Source organism: Centrocercus urophasianus, unplaced genomic scaffold (assembly GCF_019232065.1).
Source record: "Centrocercus urophasianus isolate 14NV4802_14NV808 unplaced genomic scaffold, USGS_Curo_1.0 seq_17, whole genome shotgun sequence".
NCBI classification, from domain to species: Eukaryota; Metazoa; Chordata; class Aves; order Galliformes; family Phasianidae; genus Centrocercus; species Centrocercus urophasianus.
In genome coordinates this window covers 31,982,065-31,996,698 of record NW_024884722.1, presented here as the reverse complement: position 1 = coordinate 31,996,698, position 14,634 = coordinate 31,982,065, and the positions used below count along the sequence as shown (strand labels likewise).

The following is a 14,634-nucleotide window of genomic DNA, read 5'->3' as shown; positions in this document are numbered from 1 at the left end:
TCCAAAGTAGGCTGCTAACTGCTCAAAGAAGTGATTGCTTGAAATTCCTGAACCCACCTGATAGGATCTGACAGCTGGCAACACAAGTGCTTGCTCTGCAGGCTGCAGCTGGCAGGGCAAGGTAACAGACTAGTCCTGACTTGGTAGCTTTACTTTAGATGGAAAGTGAATAGTGGGAAACAAAGACAAAACAGTTAAGAAAAAGCTGAATCTGTGTGTTCCAAGTATTTATAGTAGTGTAAAGATGATGACTAGTTAAATGAAATTTACTTAATACATCTATTTCCAGGATAAAAAAAAATCTACATTATTTTTTTTTTCCAATCTTTATTAAAGGATCACAGTAAGATACAGAGTTAAACAGGGAAACCTAGCCCAGGTTCTTGATATTCCTGTGGTTTTCTAACCACTAAACATACTTTCTACTTTCCTAAAAACTGTTAGTGGTATCAGTTGGGCATTGGTCAAAAAAAAAAAAAAAAAAAAAAAGGAAAAAAACCCACTCCACCATTTAAAGCTCTTTATTTCTCTATGCTCTTAGTTCTAGCTAAAAAGCAAAAACCCCAAGTACCTGTACTTAGTAAGACTTCTGTATCAGACATCTTATAGCACAGCATAGTCCATACATGCTACACTAGGTAAATGCTTGCTCATTACTGACTCAAGAAGCTTTTCTTTTGAGCAAAGCCTGTGTTCTCTTCTTTTTACTAGAACAGTAGCATCGTGGGTGATGTGGTAAAAACCTCTCCCCAAATGACAAGTATTTTAAATAGTAATTGTTTCTGAAAGTGGTTTAAATAAGAGAAAAGTTAATTCTGGTTAAGTACTGAGAGATGTAAAACAGATTATCAGATTAAAAGGCTCAATTAGACATAAAGAAAATACTCTGAGGGATGCTGAACGTGGTCTACAAACCAAACATTTCAGACACTGAACATCTGGCAGATGGGATGAGTGCTGACTTGTTATGCTTTTCATGTGACAGCCTACAAGACTTCGCTTTTGGAATGTTGTGCTTTTATTCTTGGATAATAAATTAGTTCTCAAAAAAGCTACAGGATTCTCTCTATGCTCTATAGCATATACTGCACTAACTCAGAAATAAAAATCTACATTTGAAAGATGAGGTCAGGCTGCGTGAAACTTAAGGCACCTGTATTAAACCAAGTTCAAGCTCTTTATGCATCCCAGCTCATCACTGCACCTCAACCTGAACTCAGTCTTTTAAAGGACTTGGTCTTTTTAATGTGCCTGCAGCAATAAAGAAGTCTGTCCTTTGTTAAAGAAAGTAAGTCGACAAAACAAATAACACAGACTAGGCTCTAACATACAAAAAGCTAGTAAAAAGTCCTGTAGAAAAACTGCAGAAACAACTTAGATCCTGCCACAAAACAGGTGCAAGTTGCTTTGTGGCCATAAATAACAATTTCTGTTGTAGAAGAAAAATTCTCCCTGTGGAAAGGTCACCTATGAACCACTACTAAGTACTGTCAGGTCCTTTTCTCACCAATGACAACTGGAGTATACAGTCTATCTCAAACAGTGCAAGGCTGCAACCTTTGGCTCTTACGTAACAGAATGAAACTTAGGCAGTGCCAAGACTGACAGGCTGAATTTCTACCAAACCATCCACAGTGCCTTTTGAATTATAGCTGAGTTTCTTCTTTAGCAAGAGTGCTACTTTGGTAGAAGGGCACTGCATCATGTAGTAGGAATGTAACTTAGCTAATTACAGCTTCTAAACATGTGAGGTTGTTTTCGGAAAAATAAGGATGAAGTATGTGAGAGGAGACTTCCGCCACAGGCTTCTAGTAGTATTTCTTGTCTGGAGGCTTGTAAGACACCAGGAGACCGAAGGAAGCATACCCAAATAGAAGTGTCTGAATGAACCAGTGGAACTGAACTGCTGGGTCAGTGATGCCTTTAGATCTGTAACATTAACAAAAGCATAAGATGTATCAAAAAGCTTAGTCTCGCAGACTACACTGTGAGAATTAAAAAGGTACTTCTACCTAACCTTGATACTTCAGACTTGATTAGAACATTTAATCTCAGACTTGTTTCCAACTGAAACTTATTTCCTACAAGACAGCACTAGTTCTTAGGATTTTAGTGGATTATAAGCTGTCAACAGAAACTTACAGAGGTTTTGTGCATACAACTTCCTCAGTAATACATAACCTGCAACTTCAGTCTGTGCTGTTTCATGTGACAAGTTTACATAATTCAAGGATCAATAAGTAAGACAAGCTTAAAACAAATCTACCTTTGCTCTTCACCACAAGTCTGTGAGTACCTTCTTGCTGACTACAGACTCTGGAGGTAGTCTGTACACTAGCAAGGCAAAGTGGCTTAACAATTGCTCAGGTGTGACTGCAGTACAGGATGGCAGAGCACTGCTGCCTGAATTTGTGGCTAGAAAAAGAAAGCAGAGGGGGCTCAAGATGCTTGACCTGATTTAAGTCAATTAGTTTTAAATTAGCATATGCAAATCTTTTGTTTGCTACAGAAAGAGGTCTAGCAATGCTATAAAGAACCTGTCTGCAAGCTGACTTATGCTGCACTACATACACTAGGGATGTGAAGCAATAGTAACTTCAGCCCACAGTACCAATACTGTCACACTTTTTATCTCCCAAAAACTGAATCACATTCATCTTAGTAAAGATAATTGTCTTGCTCAGGAATGTCACACCACCTCTTGCATTTTAGTATTGTTGGGAAATACTTTGAGAGAAGCAAAAACAACTGTTATCATGTTTCTAGAGAATTATGTCAAGCATAAGCATACTTGTTAATTTTAGAAGGGAGCTCCCTCTACTGACTTTTGCTGCAAGCATTCATCTGTTGTGTCTACACAGAGAAGATGAATGTGTAGTTAGTACTGATTAACACAACGCTTGTTGATTTTTTTTTTTTTTTTTTTGTTCTTAGATTTCTTCTTACCAGCTGTGGGAAAACTTTTATAATCCCAAATGCAGTGTTTCCAAATGAGTCCAGACACTGGAAAAACTAGGTTTCAAGAACTTTACTTTTTTATGTATAAAGCAAACTTACTTGAAGACACTGTATGAAGAAACACAGAGCAAAACTAGGTGAAAGCACCACTAATAATTAATGAATTTATACCTCCTTTCTCTCCAGTTCTTCCTCATGTCTCCTTTGTGATGTTCATGTGTAGATGTTACTACTTCTTTCATCATTAAACAGTGTTTAGTGCTAATAGGACTATTTAGTTACGTACAGAAGTGTGCCTCAACAGAAGATGGGCAGACAATCCATGCTTTCTTATGGCCTTTAACATTGATCTGCAGAAACTTAATTATTTGTTTGCAATACATCCACTTGGTATGCTCAATAGTAATGAAATTGCCTCACTCTTAATACAACCTTAAGCCAATATATGTAAAAGCTTTCAGCAGAACCAGAGTTAAAGGTTTAATTGAAAGTTAAAGCTTACAACTGGAGTTCAGTAAATAGTTAATCATTAGATATCGTTCTGAAGGCAGAAAATATGCTTGAGAGCCACTTGAAATAGCTATCAATGGAACAAAATTGCTTTGCTTCCAAGAGATGTTATCTGAGAAGCTAGAGACAGATAAGGCCTTAATTAAAGTAAGTTGAAAAAGTAATTCTCACAATGGCAAATTAATCTGACATCTCTGTGGAGTGGGAAGAATCAATGCAAAATAGGAGCATTTCTAATTCTTCTGAATTAGAAACAACATTAAAAGGAATAGAAGAACTCCCAAATGATTTGTGATCCTAACTTAAGACTTGGTTGGCATTAGAATCTGATTAGTGAGTATTCTATTTCACAGACCTGCATATATAACTAGATCTTAAGTAATCCCGAATGGAGATATCCAAGTCTATTTTCACAATACAGATGCAATCTATTTCAACAGGAGGCAGAATTCTGATGAGGTAAGACCTGATTAAACACCCACCTATTTTTCCCCCTGCTATCTGAGGTGCTGTTACCCAGCACCTGAACCAACAATGAATAAGAACTTGCCTATTACACAAAGGGTAATTGTCAAAAAACAAACAAACAATTGTACAGAACATTGTGTTTGGTTGCAGCCAGATGAGCTTTGGCAGACCTTGCTGCCAGTTGCCCAAGCTGCCATCTCCTAATTTTTGCTATCCAGTACAGCAGTAACCTCCTGTGGATGACAGCAAAGGAATACTCTAGCATGAACTTGACCAGCACCCTCAGAACTAATATTACTCCTGACAACCACCAAAACCAGTTTGTAACTTAAGTGTCACTTGTACCAGAAATCCTTTCCAGAGAATCTGAGATAAGAAGTAGGGGGGAGATAACTTACTGGCATAATTTTATACCATACAAGGCTTCTACTATGTGAATCAACCAGGATACGTAGAACCTAATAAAAAGAAAATACATTTTATTTTTGTTTTACATCAGAGTGACAACTGTTGTATCTAAGATCTATTATGCAAAGGGTGTCAAACTGTAAGCACAGCAATGTCGCTACACCTTAAGCTAGAAAGGAAGGCACTGCTTATCTTAGATGTGGGGAAAAAAAGCACTGTCTTAGAAGAACCTAGAGCCCAGAAAACTAGAAAGTATAATGGAAACTCATGCAATACACCTGAGCTTGCCATTTTGAGTACCCACTGCACGTTTCCACAAGTTTCAGTACTTGGTTAAGCTGACTGAATGCAGTGGTTTAATTAAATGTGCAAAACCTATCCTTTTACCTACAGGAGTAATTTCAGTGATCCTGTAGTGTTAGGGAAGCTTTTAAGGGTATAGTTCTATGCGTACAGGTATAGTTCAACTGTGTATACAGATAGAGAATATAGAACGTGAGAATTATTTAAACCTGTCTTGAAAGTTTTCATAAAAAGGACATCCAATTAGGATCAGTTCAGTACCTTACTAAAGCATAGGAAGCTTTAAGCAAAGACTACATGAAATACAGTGAAATAAATAAGGCAGGCTGAGGATTCCCGTAAGGAGACAGCATAGAAAAGTGCTGGGCTACAGAGAAATGTTTTCCAGTTCTTAAGATCAAAGGATTAGACTACTTGAGCAACAAACTGGCAAAATAACAGCAAGCGTAAGTTTAAATAGGGACCAGTAACTGTCTCTGAAAGTATTATCTGTATGCTTTCCTTTCTCAGGATACCAGCAGAGATGCCAAACTGTAAGCTGAATTCTCATCCTTCCAGCCTGGCCTCAGCCTGCCTCATCTCCTGCAGTACTTCTTGCCCTGCACCCTGAGCTGCGGCGAGCCCGGCAGCAGAGCTCCAAGTGTACTTAACAGCTAGGTTACGGAACAGCTCGTTAACAAGGACAGCCAGAGAGGAGCAGGCAGCCAGATGGCACTCACCCATAGCACACCCACTTGTGGTAGTTGTCCACTAAATAACGAAGGAAGTTACCAAACAGTCCCAAATAGCTGTAAGGGATGGTTGAAGGTGACAGCGATACCCACTGCGGAGACAAAAACAGTATTATTAACGTTAAGGTCCTCGAGGGCCGCTGTCTCGCCCGCCCCCCGCGCCACGGCCGTATCTCCGACAGCAGTCAGACGCACGCGGGTCGACGATGGCTGGGATGGCCGCCCCCCTCCCGTCACCTCAATCCCAATCGCAGCGTTCGCGAGCCCGCCGCCCTTACACCCAGCAGGATCATGCCGAAGATGATGCCGATCATCCAGATGAGCCGCGAGCGCTGGAAGTGGCAGCTGCCATCGCGCACCCGCTCCGCACCCGTCATCCTGCCGTCCAGCGCCGGGCCGCCAGCCGCCGCCGCAGGTAAACAGTGCAGCGAGGGGGCGGAGCGACCGCGGCCCGCGTCATTTCCTGCAGCTCAGCCTCTTCGCGCCGGCCGCTGAGCACGTGGCGCCCCCTGGCGGCGAGACCGGGCTGCTGCGGGTCGTGGCGCCGGGGGGAAAGAGCGCAGCGGGCGGCACGGGCAGGTGCCGGCACCTCTGAGACACGGCCCGGGTGAGCGGGATGGTCCTCGGCTCACTTCCAGTGTGCCCACGGGTTCCAGTAGCCTGGTCTGGTAGTTGGCGACCCTACACGTACCAGGAGGGTTGAAACTAGATGATCGTTGTGGTCCTTTTCAACCCAAGCCATGCTATGATAAAGCACGCTGGGATCTATGCTATATATTAAATCAAGTGTTTTAACAACTCCTGCCTGGCTTTTTACACACTGTTTCCTCTTTATTTTGGAGACAGATTTTGAAGGCAAAAGACAGATTATCTCATAAGTCTTTATCACTGTTTCGTAGCATTTGCTAGAATGTGCCAGACTGCTAACTCTGGGGCAGCTGGCTTTTGCAGTCTGGCTGAAAGTTTTATTCTATCATATTTTGGTCAAAGACTTCTATGTATGCTTTCATATTTAGCTACTGTCCCAGTGCTGGAAGTGTTAATTGTCAGTGAATTACATTTACTGGCAAGCATAGAACCACAGAATGGCCTGGGTTGAAAAGGACTACAATGATCATCTGGTTCCAACCCCCTGCTATGTGCAGGGTCGCCAACCAGCAGACCAGGCTGCCCAGAGCCACATCCAGCCTGGTCTTGAATGCCTCCAGGGATGGGGCATCCACAACCTCCTTGGGCAACCTGTTCCAGTGCCTCACCACCCTCTGGGTGAGAAACTTCCTCCTAATATCAAACCTAAACCTCCCCTGTCTGGTTTAAAACCATTCCCTTGTCTTATCACTATCCACATTCATAAACATCCATTCCCCCTCCTGTTTATATGCCCCCCTCAAGTACTGATGATCTGAATTAGGAAGTGCGGCTGAAAACAGCACTATGTGAAGTGAGGAAAAACGATGAACCAACTCACTTTGCCAAGGTCAGAGGAAACAAAGTTGTTTCTGCCTGTTTTGCTTCACCAGCCCTGACTTTTGAGATTGCTAGTGCTTCCTCTGACCCATGTTACACAGTGATGGAATGAGATCTGGCAGCTCAGCATCATGCAGCTCACTTACCTCACACAGTTAGTGCACACTTTGTAACATGTGTTTGTGTGATGCATCAAAACAGCTTCCTGTGCTGGAGCACATGCATATGCTGGTAACTAACAATCAGCAATGATGGGGCTCTATAGGTATTCAGTGATGAGCAGTATGGCTTTACTCTGTGTCAGGCTACATAGATTGCTCACTGGGACTGTTTTCATAGAATCATAGAATCACAGGGTGGCCCAGGTTAGAAGGGACCTCAAGGATCTTGAAGCTCCAATCCCCCACAGCATGCACGGCCACCAACCTCCACATTTAATACCAGACCAGGTTGCCCAGGGCCCAATCCAACCTGGCCTTGAACACCTCCAGGGATGAACAGGGCATCCACAGCCTCTCTGGGCAGCTCTTCCAGCACCTCACCATTCTCATAGTAAAGAACTTCCTCCTGTCATCCAACCTAAACCTTCCCTCCCTCAACTTCAAACCATTTCCCCTTGTCCTGCTGTTATCAACCCTTTCAAAGAGTTGACTCCCCTCCTGTTTGTAGGCTCCCTTTAGGTCCTGAAAGGCTGCAGTGAGGTCACCCTGCAGCGTTCTTTTCTCCAGGCTGAACAAGCCCATCTCCCTCAGCCTGTCTTCATAGGAAAGGTGCTTCAGTCCCCTGATCATCAAATGATCGCAGAATGATCATAGAATCATTAAGGTTGGAAAGACCACTATTTCGTAGTAGTTAAGGCCATAAAAAAGAGAGAAAGCACAATCTTAAAAACAAGTTAGGGGGAAAGAAGTGTGCACTCTCATAGTTGTATACAATCTTTTCTCTTTCACTTGCACAGGATGGTTGCTAACTGAAGCATAAGAATGATGGCAGAATGATTGTCCTGTATATCTCAAAAACAGAGATACTACTTTTTTTAGAAAAGTAATGTTGTGAGTTTTGTTTTTTTTCACTGCTGAACTTATGCCTGGAGGGTCCTGACATCTCCACAGTGACTGGGTATGTAGCTGAAATGGGGCAGTTCTGCTGAAAACAATAAAATGGAGTAGTGCATTCTTTCTTACTAATGCCTAAGACATATCTGGCTCATTTCACACGTTGTTTATAGCAGCATATCACTTTCTTAGATTTTCAAATGTTGGCGTTTTTGTTGTATCTAATACTGGAGAAAACTTGTCGTTCTCCCCCATCCCCCAGTTTAGAAACGTTTGCTATCTCTAACTTAGAGATATTGACTATCTCACTTTCATCGGGAAGTACAAAGGGTATTTGCCAGGTAGTCTGCCTCTTTTGTTTTGTGTTCTGGTAGATGCCGGAGGAGAGTAGATAGAGACATGTTGGCTCTTCTGTGTCTTTTAAAATTCTTCCCAAAAGGAAGAAAAAGAAAAAGGAAAAGAAAGGGGGGTGGTGGTGGTGGTGGTGGTTACTCTAATCCAGACCAACATTTATTGCATGAGTCATCCCACTGAAGTCAGGGATGTGACTGTGTAAACAGCTGCTTGCTGTATTAGTGAGGATTATGGTATTGGGCTCCTTTTAGGAAGTTACTCCAGCTTTAAAATGATTTTGAAGCTTGTATAAAAAAGATGAGATGTAGTCAGCGGAAGTTACCTAAGGAGATGAAACTATCAATATAAGATACAGTGCTGTAATGAAGCTACTGGAAGCAATGTCTGATTGCTAATTTAACCAGTTAACGTACGACTTTGCTCCTCTGTCATTTTTAATTTCTAGTGGAGTATTGAACATTATGTCACTGTAAGTTCTAGGACTAAAGAATCTAAGGAAATATACGGTCTTTAAAATATTGCCTGCTGCTGTTTGACAAGCCTGGTAGTTTCACAGATAATGGCCAACATTTGTACCACATGCACATACTTCAAAATAACTTTTAAAGAGTAATGAGAAGTGCATAAGGAGAAACTGTGAGGTGCAGTAATTTTGCTGGTTGTGATTCTTTGTGTCTTGCAAGTAATTACACGTCTCCCTGACGTATCCCTATTCTGTGTGTGCTTGATAAATCTAGGTCTCTTCTGTTGTATTTTGAATATAATCAGGAGCATAATGCAAGTCTTGGAAATTGCCGGCTGTAAAGGCCCCAGCCTCCTTCTTTAGTCTTTGCAGAGATTAAGAACTGAGTATTACTTTTAAGCTGCAGAGTGTTGTATTTGGTTTGTGCATTTTAGAGATCAATTGACGTTGAGTTCTGTGTGCCCATACTGTGTGCTTTCACAGTGTTATTAAAAAGAAACAGACTTCTTTATCACGATGTGCTTCAGCCAACATTGCATTAATAAGCCTTTCTAAACAGCCAGCAAAAGCTCACCAGTTTGAAATGCACGTTGCCAAAATAGTGTCAGTGTTGACTACAAGTGTGCATTTTACAGATCTATAGTTGCTTCTGTTGGTGTCTGTTGGAAGTCAATAACTTTATTCCTACAAAAGTATTTTGCAGACCGTTCTGATGGATTTCTTTTGTTATGTGACGTAGCTTTAAAATGTGGAGTATTAACAAGTGGCATCCATTTGAAAACTCAGTTTATGAAGTTGGAATTTATCTTACAAGCATTTGATGGGATTCCTTTAGGTTAGGTTTATAATGAAGTATTTGTCAGGAATTTCTAAAAGTATACGAACAAAAAGAGCATTTTACACCCTTCTGAGAGACTAATAATACTGAACCTACCTTGCCAGGATAAATGATATGTGACCAGGAAGCCCTCCTCAAGTTGTTTATGTTGGAAGAACATGGCCTGTTTAAACTATTCAAAAAGTGGGCTGTGAGTGCACGCCAACATCCTGCAGTATTACACACTGAGCTACTAAAACACGACAAAGCAGTCAATCTCCAACAAACCACCAGCATCCTGGTGCCTTGTTCTGTCCCTTAACCACGTGATGACAGTAATTATTTTAATACAGACTAGTTGGTACCTGGTATTGCTGCTTCTTCCTTTCCTGAGGAATTCCTGTCTTTTTATTTCTATTTCTGACTACTTTGAAAGCCACAGCCTTTGTTTGCCAAGTTCTTCATGTGCATGGTGGTAAACGAGGGCTTGCAGTGTTGGGAAAAGGGAAGTTTTCCAACTTGTGTGTTACTCTTGAGGGTCAGTTGGGCCCAGCTAATGCATTTTTAACGTGTTTCTCAGTTAATGAAAACATGGTGTCAATTGACTGCTTTATAGCTAGATTTTTTTTTTTTCTTTGTGCCTGAAATAGGAATCTTGTGAGGGAAAAACTGGCTGCCGTATAAGAATCTAACACAGATCTAGCAGAGATCTGGGGTCACTAGCATATGGGTGAGCATATGGGTGAGGTGGGTGGGAAGCATGCTTCAGGACATCCGCATGGGTGGGGATGGTGTTTGGGAGATGAGAAGAAATAGGGCTGACAAGGGAACTTAGATGATAGTTCCTTGAGCAGGGAGGAGAAGACTGCAGACAGCTTGTCTCCAGGCCCAGCAGACTAGCCTTAAGGCCACATTCACTCGTCTTTAGGTGACTAGTTATCATAATCAAGCTTGGCAGGCTACGATGTAGTATTCCTATAGCTTCGTGTGAGTGTGCTTGTATTCTGTCAACACACATACACAGAAAAAGATATAGTCCCTGTCCCAAAACATCTGCAGTTCAGAGTTCTGACCCTCTTCAGATGCAGTGGGTCCACGAGTGCTTCTGGAGCAGATCAGTCTCAAGGCATCTGCTGGTTACACGGATGGTGAGGAGCCTGCTGGAGCCTCCCTTGCAAAGGGGAAGGAGACAGGGATGGAGACGATCAGGAGTATGAGGGAAGAGATTGCAGTAAAGTAACACAGACTGTGAACCTGACCCTGATGGGTGCAAATACTTCTGCATTTAAATGAAATGGTACTTATCTGGGTGGTGCTGGGGCAAGTGAGGGCCTGCCAGATGGACCTGTGCCTGGCAGTGCTCTGGAGGACTGGTTTGGATTTGGGAGGATATTATGCACAATTTTTTTGTTGTTTTTCAAGGCAGGATTTTAGTGAATTCATTTGCAACTGCAGAGGTTACTGTGAGGTTTTTCCAATCAAAGAAGAACGAGGTTTGTGATGATTTTAAGCATTTGGCTTTTTGCAAGTAGGAATCCTGCGCTGCTGAGCAGTGAGAATGCTATCAATAATAGTAAAAAACCAAACCAAAACAAACAACAACAAAATCCCCACAGATGTTAAGAGTTACTGGTTACTGGAAAAGCAATGGAGGAAAAAAAAGATGTTCAAATCTTAATACTTAAAACACCTTGATTTATTGTACCTTAAACGAAAGGACAATATGAATGAACAAAGGTATGGGGCGAGTAATGATGATCACCTACAGTGAGTGAGGTGGGATTTTTCAGTGTGGAAAAGTGAGTGATGAAGGGAGAAAGTGCTGGGAGTTGATGAAATAGTGGGCAGCAACCACGGGAAGCAGTGTGTGGCTTTCCAAGTTCTTGTAAGGGAGGCAGCAGACACCAAATGATTCTAGTGGGTAACACATTAAGAGCAAATGGAAGTGTTATTTCATATAACACATAGTTGATCTGTGGGATGAAAATGACAAAGTAAAAGTAAAATGGTAAAAGTACCATTATATAGCTGAGTGTGCTGGTTATGTGTACCTGCAATCCCCAGCCAAGTATCCATTTCTGGCTGTTGCTGAAAAGTTAAATGTCAGGCTAGACACGTATTTGGTTTCTGAAGGGTGACCCTAGATCTCAGATACTTACAGTCCACCCTATGAACTATTTTAAGAGTGGAATATAACAAAAACTTAACTGTGAGATTATTCTAAAGCCTTGAAACTAATGCTTTTTCACCTTGAAACCTATCCATTTTAATGAGAACTGTGTCAGAGCAAGCTTTAATACTTCATGTTGTTCTCAGCAGCATTGTTTTCCTCCACTTCAGCTGTTAGAAACAACGCTCATTTGAGGTAGGGAGAGAGATTAGAACAAGACTCTGGTGTAAGGCGTTTGCTATAGGGAAGAGCTCCATGTTGCAGGTGACAGCTCTCTTTAGAGGTGGTTCTGAACTGCACGGGGAACAAATGCCTCTTGCAAAGGAAGTGTTATCCCAAAATTCCCTGAAAGGGGATTGTGGTGAGGTGGGGGTCAGTGATAGGACAAAAGGCAATGGCCTCAAGTTGTGCCAAGGGAGGCTCAGGTTGAATATTAGGAAAAACTTCTGTGAAAGAGTATTCACACTGGAATAGGCTGCCCAAGGAGATGGGGGAGTCGTCATTCCTGGAGGTGTTTGAGAATCATGTACATGTGGTACTAAGGAACCTGCTTTGGTGGGCAGTATTGGTGGTAGGTGGGCTGCTGGACTAGATGATCTTAGAGGTCTTTTCCAACCTTACTGATTCTATGATTCTTTGTATGATTTCACCTTTTTTTGCTTGAGGTGCAAAATGTGTCTCCACCCTGTTTGCCTTGGTCCGTTTTGGAAGTGCACAAAACAAGAGATGCCACTGTGAGCACACTGCACCCTGCAGAGCAGGCAAGAAAACAAGCATTTCCTGGCTGCTTGTGTTCCTTGGGATGTTCCTAGGCATGTTTTCTATGACAGTATAGCACAGAGGGAAATCTCTGTGGAAGAGAATTCACTCATTCTGCTGAATTCCACAACATTTGGACATGACATCTCTGTTATTCTCCAGGGTTGTTTTGTAGTGTTTTTATTTCAGTGATGTAAGGGCTGTCTTTTACTGCCAAGCCCATAATTAAAGTGGTGTTGACTTGTAAGTAATGGGCTGCAAAAGGTGTACCAGAAGATAATTAAAGATGCACTGTAGATAAGGGAGCATGAACATTCTTTTTATGAGGTGTTAATGTCTGAAGACCAACTAGTGAAATTGATCTTGCCTCCATCAGGATGAAAGATCTGGTTAAACATCAATAACACTGCGCTGCCCTAGAAAATGTTTGATGTAGGGATTTCTAGAGGTCTGTGCTTGAGCACAGACTCCCCAGGCAGGCGCCTGGTGGCAGAGCCGTGCAGCACTGGGTGATTTGGCATCCCATCCATGCTAACGTGGTTCTTTGCATATCCTAACACTAGGGCTGCTCCGAGCTCGTGATGCCCTGATCTGGACTAAGATAAATGCGAACCTTTTTCAAAGCCATTTTAACGAGCGCTGTGGCTAGTCCTTTTCTAACAATAACTCTGCTGCCTCTCCTAATTGTCCATTACATTTTTTTTTCCATTTTTTTTTTCTTCCCGCGTTTTCAGCATATGTAATTTTGATTCTTCTGTAGATGCACTTACATCATGCCCCTGACTTGAAGGGACACTGGCAGAAGAAAGACAAAGAAAGTTTACGCTTTTGGACCTTACTGAAATCTGCAGCAAAATTCCATGGATTTTGGTGGGAACCTGAAGACAACCTGTGATATGAAGAGATATTTTTTGTTAAACTGCTTTCAGTATTTCTGTTTTGTTTTGTTTTGTTTTGTTTTTCTTCTCCACATTTCTCCCACACATAGAATCATAGGATGGCTTAGATTATAACTGATGCACAGCAGCTGAGGGAACACAGTCAGCAAGGGCAGATCAGTGCCTGGATCTAGGTGCGACCAAGCTGCTGCTGTAGCAGAAGTTGGCTCTTAGGTTAGGCCAAGTCCAAATGCCTCAGCAGAAGAGCAGCAGAGGAGGGGGAGGACAAGATTGCCATCTTGTTTCCTGGAATCTCACTTAAAAACAAAGTCACAATCTAAGTCTCTATCAATTAGCATTGCAAAGAAAATCTCTCGAAATGAAGGGTGTAAAGAGGCTGCCTGGCAGAATGCCTGAAACAATAACTCCAGGAAGTGTGAACTACTCTCTCCATAGCCAGAGGATGTTAACAAAAGCCTGTCTATTTGACCTAGCCAGCAGTGATGGACACTCGCTATTAGCAAGCAGTGCAAGTCGCTGCAAGCCCCAGAGCTTCTCCTCTGCTGACTCCTTCCTTATCTCTTCTGAGCAGGCTGTGTCTGTAAGGCGTGTGTGTGCGTGCTGGGGGGGTTTTCCTCTCCCTCTGGGACCAGTATTAGGGGCTGCCTGCAGGGTCGGTTTTATGTTGCAGTCATCCCCATGACATCATGTTTTCATATTTTTTTCTGCCATGAAAATTGGAAAATTGCACAGGAAAAAAAAATGACAGCTTTTTAATTTTTTTCTTTTTCTAGCTTTCCTCAGGGTATCACTTTCACTCTGGCCAGACTGAATGAATTAGCTCTCTTTGTAACCTGCTCATGGGTTTCCTGGACCCAGTTTGTTGTGGACTCCATGGATAGTTGCATTAATGATGCAGCGATGGAAAGGCCATATGCAATTTTGTGCTTTCTTGGGTCAATTTGAATTAGGGCTCCCCAACACTTCTTTATCTCTGTGCCTATCCCTCATCTCATGTTGGTGTCTGAAATAAGCTGGCCACAAACTGACCTGGCCAGCAAACAAACACTTTTTGGAAGGAGCAGCTCTGTGAATTGGCTAATTTTCTAGTACCATATGCCAGTTGGAGCTGGCATGTGCAGGTCTATGTGTGAAGTCATTTGTGGGCTTAAATGCAAGCAGAATTGCATCCTGTGTGATGACAATTAGGAGTAGCTAAAGCTGGATTTGCTGTGGAGAAGATCATTGACAAAACTGTGCCATTAAGCTCTGTAAATTTGCTTATTGTGTCTG

The 14,634-nt window shown here is 42.2% G+C and overlaps 1 protein-coding gene across 1 annotated transcript; it reads right to left on the bottom strand.

The window, feature by feature from the left end:
• Nucleotides 1-453: 453 nt before the first annotated feature.
• On the bottom strand, nucleotides 454-5,791 carry TMEM254 (transmembrane protein 254). Its single transcript, XM_042818853.1, has 4 exons — nucleotides 5,657-5,791; nucleotides 5,367-5,470; nucleotides 4,335-4,394; nucleotides 454-1,929 (listed from the first exon to the last, which is right to left on the bottom strand). The coding sequence occupies exons 1-4, from the start codon at nucleotides 5,753-5,755 to the stop codon at nucleotides 1,809-1,811; spliced, it is 384 nt and encodes a 127-aa protein (XP_042674787.1). The 5' UTR covers nucleotides 5,756-5,791; the 3' UTR covers nucleotides 454-1,808.
• Between the last annotated feature and the right edge of the window lie 8,843 nt (nucleotides 5,792-14,634).

Excerpts from the sequence above, each read along its gene's own strand:
- TMEM254 (XM_042818853.1), bottom strand. The coding sequence starts at position 5,755 with ATGACGGGTGCGGAGCGGGTGCGCGATGGCAGCTGCCACTTCCAGCGC. Across the intron at positions 5,471-5,656 it reads TCGGCATGATCCTGCTGGGT|TGGGTATCGCTGTCACCTTC; the intron begins GTAAGGGCGGCG and ends TTGTCTCCGCAG. Across the intron at positions 4,395-5,366 it reads CACAAGTGGGTGTGCTATGG|GTTCTACGTATCCTGGTTGA; the intron begins GTGAGTGCCATC and ends TCTTTTTATTAG.